The sequence below is a fragment of the Lepisma saccharinum genome, chromosome 1 (assembly GCF_977018435.1).
Source record: "Lepisma saccharinum chromosome 1, izLepSacc3.1, whole genome shotgun sequence".
In the NCBI taxonomy this organism is placed as follows: Eukaryota; Metazoa; Arthropoda; class Insecta; order Zygentoma; family Lepismatidae; genus Lepisma; species Lepisma saccharinum.
The window spans coordinates 72,088,721-72,103,994 of record NC_139229.1 but is presented as its reverse complement, the minus strand read 5'-3'; the positions used below and the strand labels follow the sequence as shown (position 1 = coordinate 72,103,994).

General features: G+C 40.7%; 1 protein-coding gene across 2 annotated transcripts in view; it reads left to right on the top strand.

Annotated features, from left to right (window-relative positions):
- Positions 1-15,274, top strand: part of dnc (phosphodiesterase dunce) — an 865,583-nt gene that overhangs the window by 205,903 nt on the left and 644,406 nt on the right. Inside the window, exon 1 of one of the 2 annotated variants that reach the window (XM_083132909.1) lies at positions 2,661-2,821. The exons of the other annotated variant lie outside the window; for it this stretch is intronic. Within the exon in view, the coding sequence (XP_082989035.1) occupies positions 2,676-2,821 (146 nt within the window). The 5' untranslated portion in view covers positions 2,661-2,675. Of the gene's footprint in view, positions 1-2,660; positions 2,822-15,274 lie in introns of those variants that run through there. 2 annotated transcript variants of the gene reach the window in all.

Below are 15,274 nucleotides of genomic sequence, written 5' to 3'. Positions count from 1 at the left end.
AGACGAGGTGCCAGAAGAGGCAAGCATGCTAGAAAGTGCAGTGGTTGGATATTTCGCACAACGGTTGCCTTGGGTTCGTGGTATAGTACTGCTGCTACTACACTGGTAATGCCTTTCCCTGTACAAGCCATTGAGACTTGTAAAAGGGCTCTGGAAGTATGTGCTCCAATCGTTCTCGTTCTTTGACATTGTGGAAGTGATGTGATTACCACCACTCCTCCGCTGCCTTTACCCCCAACGACTGTCTCCATGTAAACACTTTGTTAGAGACTGGGTGGACTCTAGAGTCGCTCTCATGCAGGGGTATTGTCTGAAAAGTTCCCAGCAGAGATCCCCTACCATAATTGAAACCCGGGTCTCCTGCGTGGCAGACAGACACCCTACAGATTAAGAAAGAAAACTTGCTTCGTAACTTATTTTTCCCTTTCTGTTTTTTTCTTGTTCAGTTTTTCTCTTTTATTTTCAAAATGACTAACACAGAGATTCATTTCTTGAACAGGATTCCAACCCGGGATCACTGGAGTCGTAACGCACGCACGCACCTCCACTGAGACAGACAATTTAAAGTTATTTTCATGTTTTACCTTCATTTTTCTTACTTCCTCTGAGTCGTTTTCACACCAATCATTAGCAGGACAAACGTGTCTTAACCATGATTCGAATGCGGTGCCCCTGGCGCTAACCACTGCGCCACGGTGGTCGATATCGACTAAACTGCCGCGGCTCCGCCACTACTACAACTACTACTACTAAGAATAGCTGACCTCCGTGGCGGAGTGGTTAGCGTAGCTCGTTACGAAGCCAGGTATTCCAGGTTCAAATCCTTGTCTCGGAATGAATGTTTGTTGTGAGTGTACCCTCATCAATTTCATCATATCGATACTCATCCTCACCGTCGCGATTAACCAAAAGTGATATAAAAAGCGACGCTAATTAAGAAAAATCAAATCAAGATAATAATATTAATGTTAAAGAAAATAATGTGCACTTAATGATCCCAAAAACAGAACAGTTCTCCTAGCACCCAACCCAAAACCGCAAAGTTTTAATTCGCCACTGCTGCAGAACGCAACTGGGCGAAAAAGTTGTAGCTGCCTTGAGAGGGAAAATGTGGGAGATGACATTCCCACGCGAGACACACAAACGCAATCCTGCATGCAACAAAGAGCAGGTCGGACTGTCTATCTAGCAGAAAATACCTCCCCCTGTACCACGTGATAATTCTGGAACTCTTTCAGAAGAGACCTTGCCAAAAATTGCCCATTCTCTTCTTCTTCCTTTTTCGCTCTCCTCTTCCTGTATGCGAGCGTGTATTTGCGTGCCCCTTACTTTTTTTTTCCACGTCCCACTTTTAGTTTTGATTTTCGCCTTCCGAACTTGAACGAGACGCCAGTCGAAAGCCGACGTGCTTCTGTTATAACGCTGTAGATATTATCTTCATATTTGCTTTCGTTGTCGTGCCGATCGAGTTCGTACGTACGTCTCGTGCTTCACTTTCGGACAATAGTGGTGTTTGCTTAATGTGCGATGAGTTTTCTTTCGCTGCGTTGTGTGGGAGGCATGTGACAGTGATTCACACTGGCGCTGCTTGTTCGTGTGTGACTTCCAGTAACACTACAACCGTTATTTGTTACTCACCTGCGTGGATTCTGCCTCTTCTTGGCTTGGAATTAAAGTGTCCTGTGTTCGAATCACAGCACTTGAAAGAGTTTCGTGTTCTACTGCTTGAAAACCGTACATTCTCTTAGGCTTGTGTGTGTGGTAAACATTCTACAGCAACTGCATTCCTCCTAGTGTGTGTTTCTAGATTCAGTTACAAGTGTTTATAAGCAAGATACCTTCGTGATACCGACCAGTGACGACTCTACATCTTTAACTGTGTGTTTGTCACGTGCAAGAGTGCGATGTGGAGCATTATCGTCAATATTCAGTGCATTTACTAACACCCTTGGTATGATACGGTTGCCTTACTTCCAAAACAGCCATCAATTCATCTTCCTCTTGTATTCAATGCCAATCTAGGATCTGCTCTTCCTGTTTCAGTCTTCCCTCATACAAACTTTCGTCCTTTTGCCACATCTTCCACGTGACAGAGCAGATAAGACTCCTATTATTGCCAACTTTCAGTCTTCTGCGCAGGCACAAAAATGTTACTACTCATATCACGGCTCATTCTCCACTTGGCGTCAAAATAATATTACAAGTCGCCTTAATTGAGCTGTATTATTTCGTACTCGAGATTCCTCCCTTTTGAAGACTTTTGCGCAGGCGTAAAACGTGCAACCAATATCACTGCGCATCGTCACAGAGAAGGCTTCTTCCATTTCCCTCTTTTTAGCTTGATGCGCAGGTGCAAAAGCTACTGCGCATATCACTGAGCATCCTCCACTTGACGTAACAAAATACGCCCCTCCCATTTTCCCTTTACGAATTTCTGCGCAGTCGCAGGAAGCTTCTGCGTACATCCATGCACAGTAGAGTAATCTAAGGAGTGCAAAAAATCAAATTCTCATAGGTTATTATCGTCAACCTCTTTCCAATTTGGATTAACCCCTGTGCAAATAAGTAAGGGGTCCTAAATATTGTCCAGCCGATACTCAATTCTACCAAGCTATTATTAGAAGCACTTTCAGAACATTTCGTCTCGAAGTACCCGATCAACCCATCGCACGATCATGCAGCATCTTAGCCCCAACGTGGAGTTCGAACCGGAGGTTATTTCTGTGTCTTCAGTGGCGAATCGTAGGGTCTTGAGCCGTGAGAGTGTGGTTTGCCGCAGACGAAGAGGGTGGACCGTCATCGCCGGCCCAGAATTACGATGGTAAGAGACAAAACTGTAGGATTTTTTTTGTTCAGTGGTGCCAACCTAATACTCACCAAATATCTCATAGAATTTCTGTGTAAATTAACAGTGATTGGTGGGAATTTTGTGTTCTTCTACAGGGTGTCTACCAGTCAAGGATGTCAGGATCAACAGGTAGGTCAAGAAAGTCAAGAAATTATGCTTCGGGTCAAGAATTGTTGCTATTTTTTTACGGTATAGTGAATTTACATTGTTATATACCTGTACTGGGATTTGATAAAATTGAATATTTGGAAATCTAAAATTGTATTGAGTTGTGGTTTGTTCAATTTGTTTCTTAAGAATTACATTCTTGTATGCGTGAAGTTTTGTAAAAAATACTAAATAAGTAAAGTGGCCATTCCCCATTCAACATGATGTCTGAAGCATTAATTTTTATATGCATTAATAAGTCTAAATCTCTTGTTAAAGTACAGCTTCCAATTTTCATCTTAACCGGCCTTATGGTCGTGGTTTTCATTTTAAAAATGATATATATTTTCTTAATTTTCAACTATACCTAAGTAGGGAGCGATTAAATAAATATTAAGAAAAAGAGAAAAAAGGTAAATCATTTTGGATTTGTTATTCTGGTAGACACTCTGTTCTAAAGTATCTAGCCGAGTCTTGTTTTTGTGAAACTATGCTTGTAACCACAAAACTACTGTTTGTGTGTCGCAATATTTTTTAAACACCCTGTACGCCATTTTCTTCGACAGCTGTTTTTAGATTCTGGAACAGACAGACATTGTATGTCAAAATCACATACGTAAAACAGTAAGCCTATCATGCATTTGCATTTTGTGATTTTAGTTCGCTTTTCTGCATCTTGTAGCCAATCGCTACGATGGAGATGAATGGCGATCCAGATGAGATGGATCCAGAAACAATGTCAAACACGACACAACACAAGCGACACAGAGGATTCTCCTGGTCGTGTGTCTAGGTGCCAGAGTCTCGTTGACCTGCAAAAGACGCAGTCCAAGGTGTACTAAGTGCAAGATAGTTTGACACTTGGATTAAGTCTTATCTAAACTAGAGATGCCACTAATGGGCGAGGGGGGATAATGGTACAGGGAGTATTGTGGGTAAAAAGGGAGAGAATTGCGACTTGTGAACTTGTTTAGCCAAAAAACAAAACACTGGTTCACTCGATGGAGATAGTGTAACGAGATGTTATTTATTTACTTACAAACACAATGTAGCGACAATGCAGAGATAATTGTGTGGTATTTATTTATACACGACTGGCAACACTGGGAGGAAAACAGGAGAGAAGCAACCAAGGGCGAAGCTTGACCTTGAACTGCCGATTCTGATGTAACGGACATTAGGACACCCAACACGTATGTTACAGTGCAGTAATAGGAAGTGTAAAAGACTCACCTCTGACCTATATATTGTGGGTGAATCATGCTGAAGCGACTGTCACATTTGTGTTGCTACATTAGCCTAAGCATGAAGTACTGCAACCTCTTTAAGGGGAACTGTTCCTGGTTTCTTTTAAAGTCAATATTGTAATTGTTAGGTTCAGCGATATAATGCTTTAAACCTGATCTCGTCCATGTTTAATTTCAAAACAAAACACCAGTTGGCGTTGTGGTGTCATATCGTCTCTTATTGAAGTAACTACAAAGAAAGAGCATAATGATTTGCTGAATGTTTGCAAGCAAAAGCTAACTATTGATTCAAATTACTATTTTAATTAACGTATTTTTTCCAAAAACTGTTTTTATAAAGCTGCTAATATATTGTTGTTTCATCAGGAGTAATCATTATTAAACGGGAGTGATTCGACTTGCGCGTTGAATGTTTATATCATTACTATATAAATAAGTTGAATTCTTTTGTAATGTTGAATTTGTGTATTCCTAGAAATTTAACTAATACCAGTACTCGCAACCGTCGTGAATGAAAATTATATTAAGATCCTATTTTTTGACAGCATTGGAGTCATAGGCGGGAGAAATGATGCAGAGAAATATTTATTGTAAGTTATTTTTGTACACTGTTGCCGTGGCGTATCCCCAAGAGGATACAAGGCATATTTTTCTCATCCCCTCCCCAGAGAATTTTAAAAATATATGTGGAAAACTTTACAAAGACAACACTATCGATAGTAACAAGACAAAACAATATGTCATGACTATAGGTGTTTTCCACTCTTACGGCGGCCGATCCTAGTTCTGCCAAGGGAAGTGGGGAGCGGGAATTACGCCGCAGACCAACCAGACAACAGCAGTGGCGCCGAGAGACACGACACACCGGAAATGAGTACTACGTGAACCTCGTTCTACTGGCTGTTGCGTTTCTTATCGCGCTGGATTGGTCACTTCCCCGCTCCCCACTTCCCTTGTCAGCATTAGGATTGGCCGCCGAAACAGTAGAAAATACCTTTAGAGTGCCGCAGCGAGAGGATTTCGCTCGAGCGCCAAATTAGTTCGCACGGAGGACGCTAGATAGAGTAACATGCAACGCTCATCATAACGCTCGAAGATCGTGTTTTTTCTGTTGTAGTGGAGCCTAATATATGGGTTGTAAAGTGGAAGACGCAGTAAAATTGAAACTTACGTGATCATAGTCATCATCTCCATGTTGAAATGTAGTTTAGTCTGTCTTATCAATGCGCAGTGACAGAGGCGTGTATCACCTACGTCACAAACTGTTATATGGTGACTTCGAGCAACCATGATGGAGGCCAGTTCTTGGAATTCAAGCGAGCGGTCGGGCGGGAGATTTGAAAATTGTTTACGATGGTACATTGTGCAGTATTCGGTTGTTCAAACAGCTCCTAACGTTGTCCTTGCACACGACAAACACAATTGGCAGCGAGGATGGGTGACTGGAACGAATACGAGCGAGCGAAAGTGATCCCATGGAACACTCTAAGCATGTCTAATATTGTAATTGTAAGCTGTAATTTCCTACAACGAGCAGGGTGCCTACTCACCGGGAATTCTGCGTGAATTATGCGTGAATTTTTCTCAGTAGACGTGCAAAATTGCAACTTTTATTAATCCAAATCACATTTAATATTATACGTACATATTTATAAATGCCCTGAGGCAAGTATTACAAAGTTTATCTTTTGTTTTTATCGAGGAAGGAGAAAAAAGCTGCGTGGAAAATAAAACAGAATTCCCTCAATTCGTTTACGTTGTTAGTCCCCTTTGCAGAACAATCTATCTGACAGACGGAACATTATTGCAAGATAGGATATCTCGAAGTTGATCAGGTGAATTTGAGTGTGAAATTCTCCTACAATTAATAAATATTCGTAGATTAGTCTATCCCGTAATATTTGTTACTTGTGTTTGTAGATGTATTTCGAGTCTAAGTTAAATGGTAAGTGTAAACTTCACACCTTAAACTAAATATTTTTTAACTTATCTACCATTTAATTGAATTGAATTAGAATTTTTGGATACATTGGAATCACACAGACACTTTATATTGTATATATTTGTGTATGTATGTGTGTGTGTAAGTGATGAGAGGAGGTAATATGCAAGGTTGAAATAGAGGAATAATATCAATTTGTATCCTTGAATTTTTGGGAGGTTCGCCTTGAAAACCGAGAATTATACTTGAATTTTATCATGGTCCTAGAGTGGCAACACTGAATGAAGAATCTAGCAATAGCAGTATTCAATAGTAGTAGTAGTAAGCAGAATCCTGTAGTGTTGTTAATCCCCTGAGATATCTGTTAAGCAACAGACGAACTTTAGCCTAACTTTAATAATCGGTAACTAGAGGAGGGCTTAATAGGCTTATGATTCACTAAAATGATAGAAGGTCAGACACCTTTAAACGACATATTTATTCATTGAATAGAACATCGCTTGTGGCATAGCTGCCACCAAACATGAGCACTTCACTGTACAAGACACAAAAAAGATATACAAAAGATTTTGTACTTACATATCAGCCGTTTTCACACTATATCACTCATACCTGGGGCCTTACACACGCTATTTCACTCTTTATCGCCACATCCCGACACATGGACAAATTTGTGGTACACCACACTAAAAAATTAATATTATGTGCTTCCTTGGTGTAACAAAGGCTTTGGGGGGTGATAAATGAGTTTTCCTGGCTTTTCTTGGATGGATGGCTAAGAACAACTTGGATATTCTTTGATATCCTATGGATGCTTCTATGGCGTCAGTTCTGCCGACCACGTGGTCTGGATTTCCACATGGGATGAGGGACACAAAACTCGCTATTTTGCTGAATTTTCACTGGGATCCTTAAATGCACTTGTGGACACAATATCCCACTTGGTCACACACACTTAGGCCTGTGTTTACTGTAACAGGACCTTAGATCCCTTTTACCTTTATGTATCGTTTGTTGCTGGCACAGGTGGCCATTCTCACACTGGATTTTACCAGCAACTTCCAAGCTGACCTGCTCTCAGGTGGGTCTGTAATACAAGTGAGCTTGACTAGCAAGCTCAGAACACAATAGGCCATCTGAAAGTCTCCTCTGTGACGTCACAGCCTTGACGGCTTCTCATTGGCCAGCTGGAGTCCTTTGAGATCTTTCCTTGTCTTTGGGAGAATTGCCACTTTCTCCCACCAGATGGCAGAGTTATCAAATGCTTTAAAAGTATAAACAAAAGTGTTTTTTCCAGCTTTTCTGGCTTAGTTATGCCAGATAATTGCAAATGAGTTTACTTTTAATAAATTAGGCATTATTTTACCTATGGGTGAGTGTTATCTCTGATTTTCAATAAAGAATAAAAGATTTAGTAAACATGTGATTTGGAGCACATGGTTTTTGTTCTCCAAAATGGCTACTGTTAGCCTAACAATGGTTGGTTCTTTATAAATAAAGCATTTCTACCCCTCCCATGAGTGACAACTGGTTGGTAAACATGACCCATGATTCTAATTGGGGGTGGGGGGTATAAGTTTCTGGGAAAATAGCTCTCACAAGCTTTCCCGGATGCCAACCTAATGGTCCTTGTACTTAGGTTGGCCTGTGGTTATTTGTGTGTGGGCATGTATGCCCAATGCTGATTGGTCATAAGCTTCCATCTTGATAATTCAGTTACATTCAGCAGCATTGCAAATTTATTCAGATCCGGATTCCTCCTGTGAATTTAGATCTCTGCAAGGCTTTCGATAAGTTTGTTCGGATTTGTTGACTCCCCATCCCGGCGGGGAAAGAAAGTTGCCCCGTTCCGCCAGCGGAGGCAATTTCTTCATCTTCTTCTTAGTTTTTCCTCATCTTCTTCTCGAAGTTCCGGAAACATCCGACAGGAGGCGACAGTGATGAATGGGCCACGTTACTGATTCGAGTGCCTTTGTGTCGCCTTTTCTCCTCACTTCGCCAAATGGTCCCTTTTTTGCTTGGAGAAATCTCCTTGGAGAAATATTGGATACGATTGCGAGACCTTTTCGCTTCGTCCATTCAATTTCTCAATACAAGACAGTAACGACGTGAATTTTTTAATCTCGTTGAAGGCACACCTGAATTTGCCCACAAATCGAAGGAAACTTGGGATTTAAGATTCTTCTGCGTAATAGAAGATGATGAATTAGTTTAAGTCTCTTTTCTGCCACTTTTGGCTAATCGGAACGATGAGGATGAGTGATGATGTGATGGAATTTATGAAAGCACAAATAGCACCCATGCCTAGGCTGAGATTCGAACCCGGAACTCCTGCGCGCTGTGCTCCGACACGGAGGTCGACGTGTAACAGAAGAGCCAATAAGAATATGATATGGAAATTATTTGCAACACAAGTAACTTTCGTAGCAGAATGTGCTTTAAAAGGTGTAATTTCGTATTCAGCTCGTTGGACGAATTCCGCCATCTTGGATCATGGCGGTAAAATAGGAAGGAAACGTAAGAAGTTGAAAATAAGAAAATTACTTTCTGAAAGAGAAATTTTGTTATTCTTTTGTTGGTGATTTTGATGATTTTCGAGCCACTACTGTTACACACACTAACAATACTATAAACGTCAGAATTTCCATACTATCTGTATAGTCTATATGCCAAAAGATAAGGTTTTCTTCTTTTGCGGAAATGGAAGAGGTTATACTCCTACAGTGAGTAATTGCATGTATTTTTCTTGTTAGGATGACGATAAGTTGGATTGGATGTTAGATTTGGGGGAGGGGGCGTGTCCTTTACCCCTTCAGGCGTACTCACTGCGACCTGTTTAAATCTGTAAGATAGAATTCAGTTTCTCAACATTACAATTAATGACTGATTCCGACTCTGCTTGCTAATTTACAATAGGGTATTAATTATCATTATATTAGGAATTCTATGCGGCATTGAAACATGTTGTTTTCCACAAGAATTATGTCTTGAAAGTACAGTGCTGTTTTCAGGAATTTGTTCCGTTTGTTTACCATTCACACACTCGACTCTTGAACTGCAATTGTGTCGCAGAAATATTAATATTTTGTTAGGTGATAAGTTAAGAATCACATAAATTAGGATAGAACTGTGGATAGAACACACTGTAGGATTGCATTTCTACATTTAATCAGTGCAATGGAAACACTTCAGTAAAGTTTTATAATGAATGTAATGACATTGGCGATATTCAATGTTTACTATTGTCTTCTCACTACATAACAGTTTATGAGTTGCTCGATATTATTGATGGTTTCCATAGAATAAAGTGTATTATGGTAATCCAAACAAGATTGAAACTCTAGTCCACATTTTTCTAATATAAGTTAGTGTTTGTATCACATGTCAAGCTGCCATCTAGTGACAAGTATAATATTTGCGGTTGTGTGAGAATGTTTAGACGCTCAAGTTACCCTTAGATGCACACCGTTCTGTAATAGTAAGTTGTAAGTGGAGATGAGAACTTGAGATTGGTCTATCTCTCTCTATTAGTCAACGAAGTAATGACTAGATAAATCGCTTTTAATGGCAATCTTTAGTATAGATATCTCTCAGTGTGTGGTGTAGGGTATGCGTTACATGTGTTTAAAAAAGATACAGGTGTTGGCTTGTTAGTATTCCGTTCTATACGGGTTTTACTGTATAGTAATTTTATGTGCCTGCCTGTGCTCTGAGTATCATGGTGAGATGCGACATTCCCTGCACGCGCAGATAGCGAAAGAATTCCTGCAAGAATTGTGCCACCAGCAAGAACAATAGGAGGCTAGCACGAGACAAAATGAGGTTTAGAAAAACAAACATAGATGTCGTGCCAGAAAACCAAGAAGAGTTCAACAAACTTACCACCCATTCATTTCAAAATCAGATGTGTTTCCATTTCAGACTAAGTGCAGATAAACATACCTACCCACTTTATCTTACTTCAGTACCTGCGTGTGCAAGAATAACATAACCATTCAATAAAAGATTTCATTTCTTACTCATAAACTAACAAAATCCTTCTTCTTTAATATTACTGTACCACCATGTAACTACTCTTCCAGGAATCTGAGGAGCAGCGAACCAAAATAGATTGGCGCAAATAGTGATTCCAAGATGTTCGAGCAATGAACGCCTGCGTGAGAGGGAGCAGTGCGGCTGCAGCTACAGCCGTTTGCAGGATCGCGGATTGCTTTGCTCTCGTTTTCTCCCCTTGTCTACCGTTATGCTTGGCCTTGCTGTACAGACTCCCTTATTAATTGCTTTGATTGAGTGATTGATTGATTTGGTTAATTTTACGTCGCACTACTGCCAATTTTGACTAATCACAAAGATAAGCATGGGTAATGATATGATATTGAAGAATGGACACTTACCATGCCCAGACCTGCATTTGAACCCGGGACACCTGACGAAATAGTGCTCTGTGCTAACCTACCCGCCAACAAGGTCGGCATTTGTCATGTTGAGAGTTAAGAGGATTGTTTCATGTTTAAATTGTCTTTTGTATTTTCATCAAAGTTAACAATAGCAAGTGGTCAGTGCGTCAAAATATTGTTCTACCATCTTAGCGATAATTGTACGAAATGTTTTATTAACGTTATCCTTCATGTAAATGCCACATGGAAAAGAAACAGAAGTTGTGAAACGAGAACTTATTCTATTTCTATTGCAAGGAGACGAAATCTTTGCGTCAGTGCTGACACCAGCGTTACTAGCGGATTTCATCACGAACTAGAACTGCTGGCTGCACTTACGGTATTCCGCGCTGTTTAGCTTCTAGACCTGATCTGGGCGACTAGTCTTTCTTGTGTAAGCGCGCTCTCCTATGCACGCGTGCTCGGAGCGATCAGCGCTGGAAGAGGGGCGGAAAGAATAGAAAGCGAGGCAGAAGGTGTGACGATTAACTTGACGAGAGCGTTCGATCGAGTAAAGAAGGAAGGAGACCGGGTGTTCGTTTTAATTTGGAAAACGACTCTGTTTCGGATAAATCCCCAACTTTACACATCCTCAACTGGGCACCCCTTCCCCATCTTCCCCTGAAACTCCCCAGAAGCAACAACTTTCTCGATCTTGGATCCTGTTTCGCTTTGATCCCGCTTGATGGAACCACTTACCGGTAGGATGATACCTGTGGAACGGGATCGGCGACATAAAGGAGAATCGTGTTTCGCTCCTAGATGTCGCCGTCGTCTTAAAGAGCCGAAAGGAAGGAGGTGACAGTCCCCTCCCCTCCCTAAAAGAATCTGTTCTTTTAAAGACTGGCTCCGGGTCACGTTTCAAAGGAGCCACGTACGTCTTCCCCCTCCTCCTCCCCTTTCGTTGTTAGAGTCAACTTTCGTCTTGTAAAGAGAAAAATGTGATTTGTGAGGGTCGTGTAATCGTACAGCGCTGTAACTTCTTGTTCTCATAAATGAAACAGCTAGGGGAAATTTTTCTCCGAGTCTACGCTGTGTTCTATTGTTCCCTTTTATAGCTTCCTAGGGGGCTATTTTCGCCACGGGAACGAGCAAACATGTGTATGTGGACATACTCAATGTTTGCAGAAACAACGTATCCCGCTCAGCTGACTAGATACGATACCACCCTTCACGTTTTCCTAGCTATAATTCGTTATAGGGTTCCCTCATTACGCAATTTTGCACCACCACATCTCTTGTCCTTCCTAAACTTACTAACTCCATATCAGTGTCAAGGCTGGACTGGGTCTTTGGCAGCCGAATGGGCGAATTTGTTTCAAATTTTGCTCTCCAATCGAGAAACCTCTTTGATATTCCAAAATATGAAAACTTACATACGCTTAGAATTCTATAGCATTGACGTGAATTTTCGTGTAGTTTGATTTCGCCGTAATCTAGTTATTCTCAAAAGTTTCGCGATTACGTAAATCTATTAAACTATTGATAATATCTAGATAACAGTGAAAGCAAACTACACGAAAATTCACGTCAAAGCTCCAGAAGGAATTCTAAGCGTATGCAATTTTTCATATTTTGGAATATCACATCGGTTTTTCGAATGAAGAGGAAAATTTGAAACAAATTCGCCCATTCGGCTGCCAAAGTCCAGTCGACCCTTAGCCGTACCGGATTTTACCCTCTATCCTGTTGGGCAGGTTCCGTTGACCAATGGATAGCGGCACAGAGGTAGAGGAAATTGACGTAACACAATTTCAAATTGACTGTGTTTATTTTAGTTAGCAAACTACATAAGAACACTCCAATTACGTTCAGTTAGAGGGGAGATGAGAAGGGGTGATTGGATTAGCACCACAACGGGGCAGGTACTAATCGCTGCGTCCCTGGGTTCTGGTTCTGCTGGCTGGTCTCAGGTGTTTTGCCTCCGGGCAGGTCCTGGCTTGGACCCCACAGCTTCTGGCGGCCCTGTAGTGGACTCGTTCCTCACAGTCACACTCCTGCGAACTCGATGTGGGCCTCGTGGCCTCTTGGCGGTCTTCTCCCGAGGAAGATCGTGTACCTCTTTTATAGTAATCGCAGGAGTTGGGTAATGCTTAGGATAAATTTTAGAGTAATGATATGGCAAAATCCGCTCATTCAGCAATTACACTTTCGAGTGCCTATGCGCACAACACGTAACATAAATCTATTTTACACGGAAGAGCTTAAACTAGAGATTCAAGAGATATCCCTCTTCTTCAGACTTCCCACCCTATACAATGACCCCCCTGAAGTGTTGATAATATTCTCCTCAGAGTGTGTCTTTCGGTCTTTTACCAGAACAACTGCTGGTAAATAACATCAAAGAGGTGGGACGTGTGCCGCGTAGCCCCTGAAATCACACACAGCACCTGTAATTTTCCCCATGAAACTTGAACAGTTACTGAAACAGTTGTTACAGCTGCATGTCCCTGAATCAATTGATTGATTGGTTGATTTGATTTATTCTACTTCGCTTTTCTGCCACTTTTGGCTAATCGCGAAGATGATAATGAGTAATCTTGAATTTGAATTAAAATTTTGTTGCGTCAGCACTTAGGCTATTTTGAACCCGGCATGTTATTCGGGGTCCAGCCCCTTGCCACGTTCTATTTGACACGAGTCAGCTTAGCTCAGGGTAGAAACAAAAGATACCTAGGGCTATTAGGATTGAGTAATAACGTTTGTACTTGAAAGAAAACACAAGGTTTACCCACTACGGAAGGTCTAAACCGAAAATATATTCTGGAAAAACATCTATACAATTTATATGCTGAATAGTATTCCTTTTATTATACAATTTCCTTTAATTCTTAATAAGTTTATCTTTGTTTTACGTTGTAATGATTCTATATATTATGCTGCTTCTTCTCACAATCCACAGGCTACTCCTTAGGATTTTTACGATTCTGAAAGGCTTTTTCTTCTTTCAATCAATCGTTGGAAACTCCTTCTTCTATTGTGAAAGGCTTCTTCTTCTTTCAATCAATAATTAGAAACTTCTTCTATTGTGGAAGGCTTCTTCTTCTTTCAATCAATATTTGGAAACTTCTTCTTCTATCGTGAAAGGCTTCTTCTTTCAATCAATATTTGGAAACTTCTTATAATGCCGAAAGGCTTCTTCCTCTTTCAATCAATCGTTGGAAACTTCTTATAATCAATTACTGGAAACTTCCTCTTGTAATGTTGAAAGGCTTCTTCATTCAATCAATCGTTGGAAATTCTTCTTTCTTAATCTATATTTACAATCAATCATTGGAAAATTTCTGTTATGGGCATATAACTTGCAATCATGTCATCTTTATATGAGTCTCTTTTCTTCTTGGGTCTTCATCATTGCTTCCTTTACTTTTGTCATAAATGCCCTGTGCTGACGTTGATTCTTCTAAAGCTACAAGCTTAAACTTCTTCTCTCCCCTTGATATGTCATATTGGAGACCTAACGGATCTCGGGTAATAACAGGAGGTTGGATCGTCTCTCCGCCTTCTTGTCGTCGGCGTTCCAAGATGAATTCACGTACTCTTTTGCCAGCTCTCTTCCCTCTTTTCTTTGGCATAATGACCTAGTCAAAGAACTTTACTCGAAAAAGAAAATTTTAGGGGCGTCTAATCTTAGAACTAGCGCCGCCTCCTAGGCCAAACCAAAGGGAATATACCACGGATCGCTAACATGAAGCGCTCACACTGGCCCAGTGCTACTAACATAAAGTGTAGCCGGAAAGTGCTTCGGGGTGACTAACTTATAATAGCGCCTCCGGGGACAGACAACCAATAATAAAAACTGACAACTTTCTCCTTGCCAGAGGTAAGTAAAACGATTCTGATTCTCAAATCAGAAAAGGACACGTTTTCATAATCGTTTCCTCGGTTATCAACTTTCCTCAATTTCATTAATGTTAATATATACTTTATCTTAATAGTTTATCATTTACAATCTGTCTATTCTTTAAGATACATAATTTTGTATTATTCATTCATTCGTTTCCTAATTATTATTATATATACAATCATCTTTCTTCTCTTCTTATCTCTACAATCTGTTTCCGCCTTCGTCCTACAGCACGCTGACATCTATTGTCGCTCCCGCGAACTACTTCATCTTGCGACTTTATTGTGTTTGCCGTTCTGGCACGTAACACCCTTACCATAACTGTAATGTCGTACAACTAAAATATTAAGACTTCGGTTAAAATCTGGGGCTGCAAAGGGCACTCAGCACGCATAAGGACAAAACACAGACGCCAGAGTCTCGTTAATCTGCAAAATGCAGTCCAAGGTGTACTACGTGGAAGTGAGGTTGCCAAGTGAATGTACTACATGGAAGGTCACCCCCTTTCACTCCAATGATGAGTGATGATATGATGAAATTGATGAAGAAACTCACACAAAGAGCACCCACACCCAGATGGGTTTCTACAAGTAATACGGAACCCCTGGGATTCATAGTGCAATGTGCTAGCCTCCGAGACCGCCGTCTAACAATTTGTTAAAGAATTATGTAATGTTATAATCAGGGAGTTACTTAAGGAAAATGATGAAATGCTTACTTCCTTCTGTTTCATGGCGACTTGCGAGAAGTAGCTTCGCAAAAATGAAGCACTTGCACCAAAAGAAACTATTCTAATCTGTTATGTCC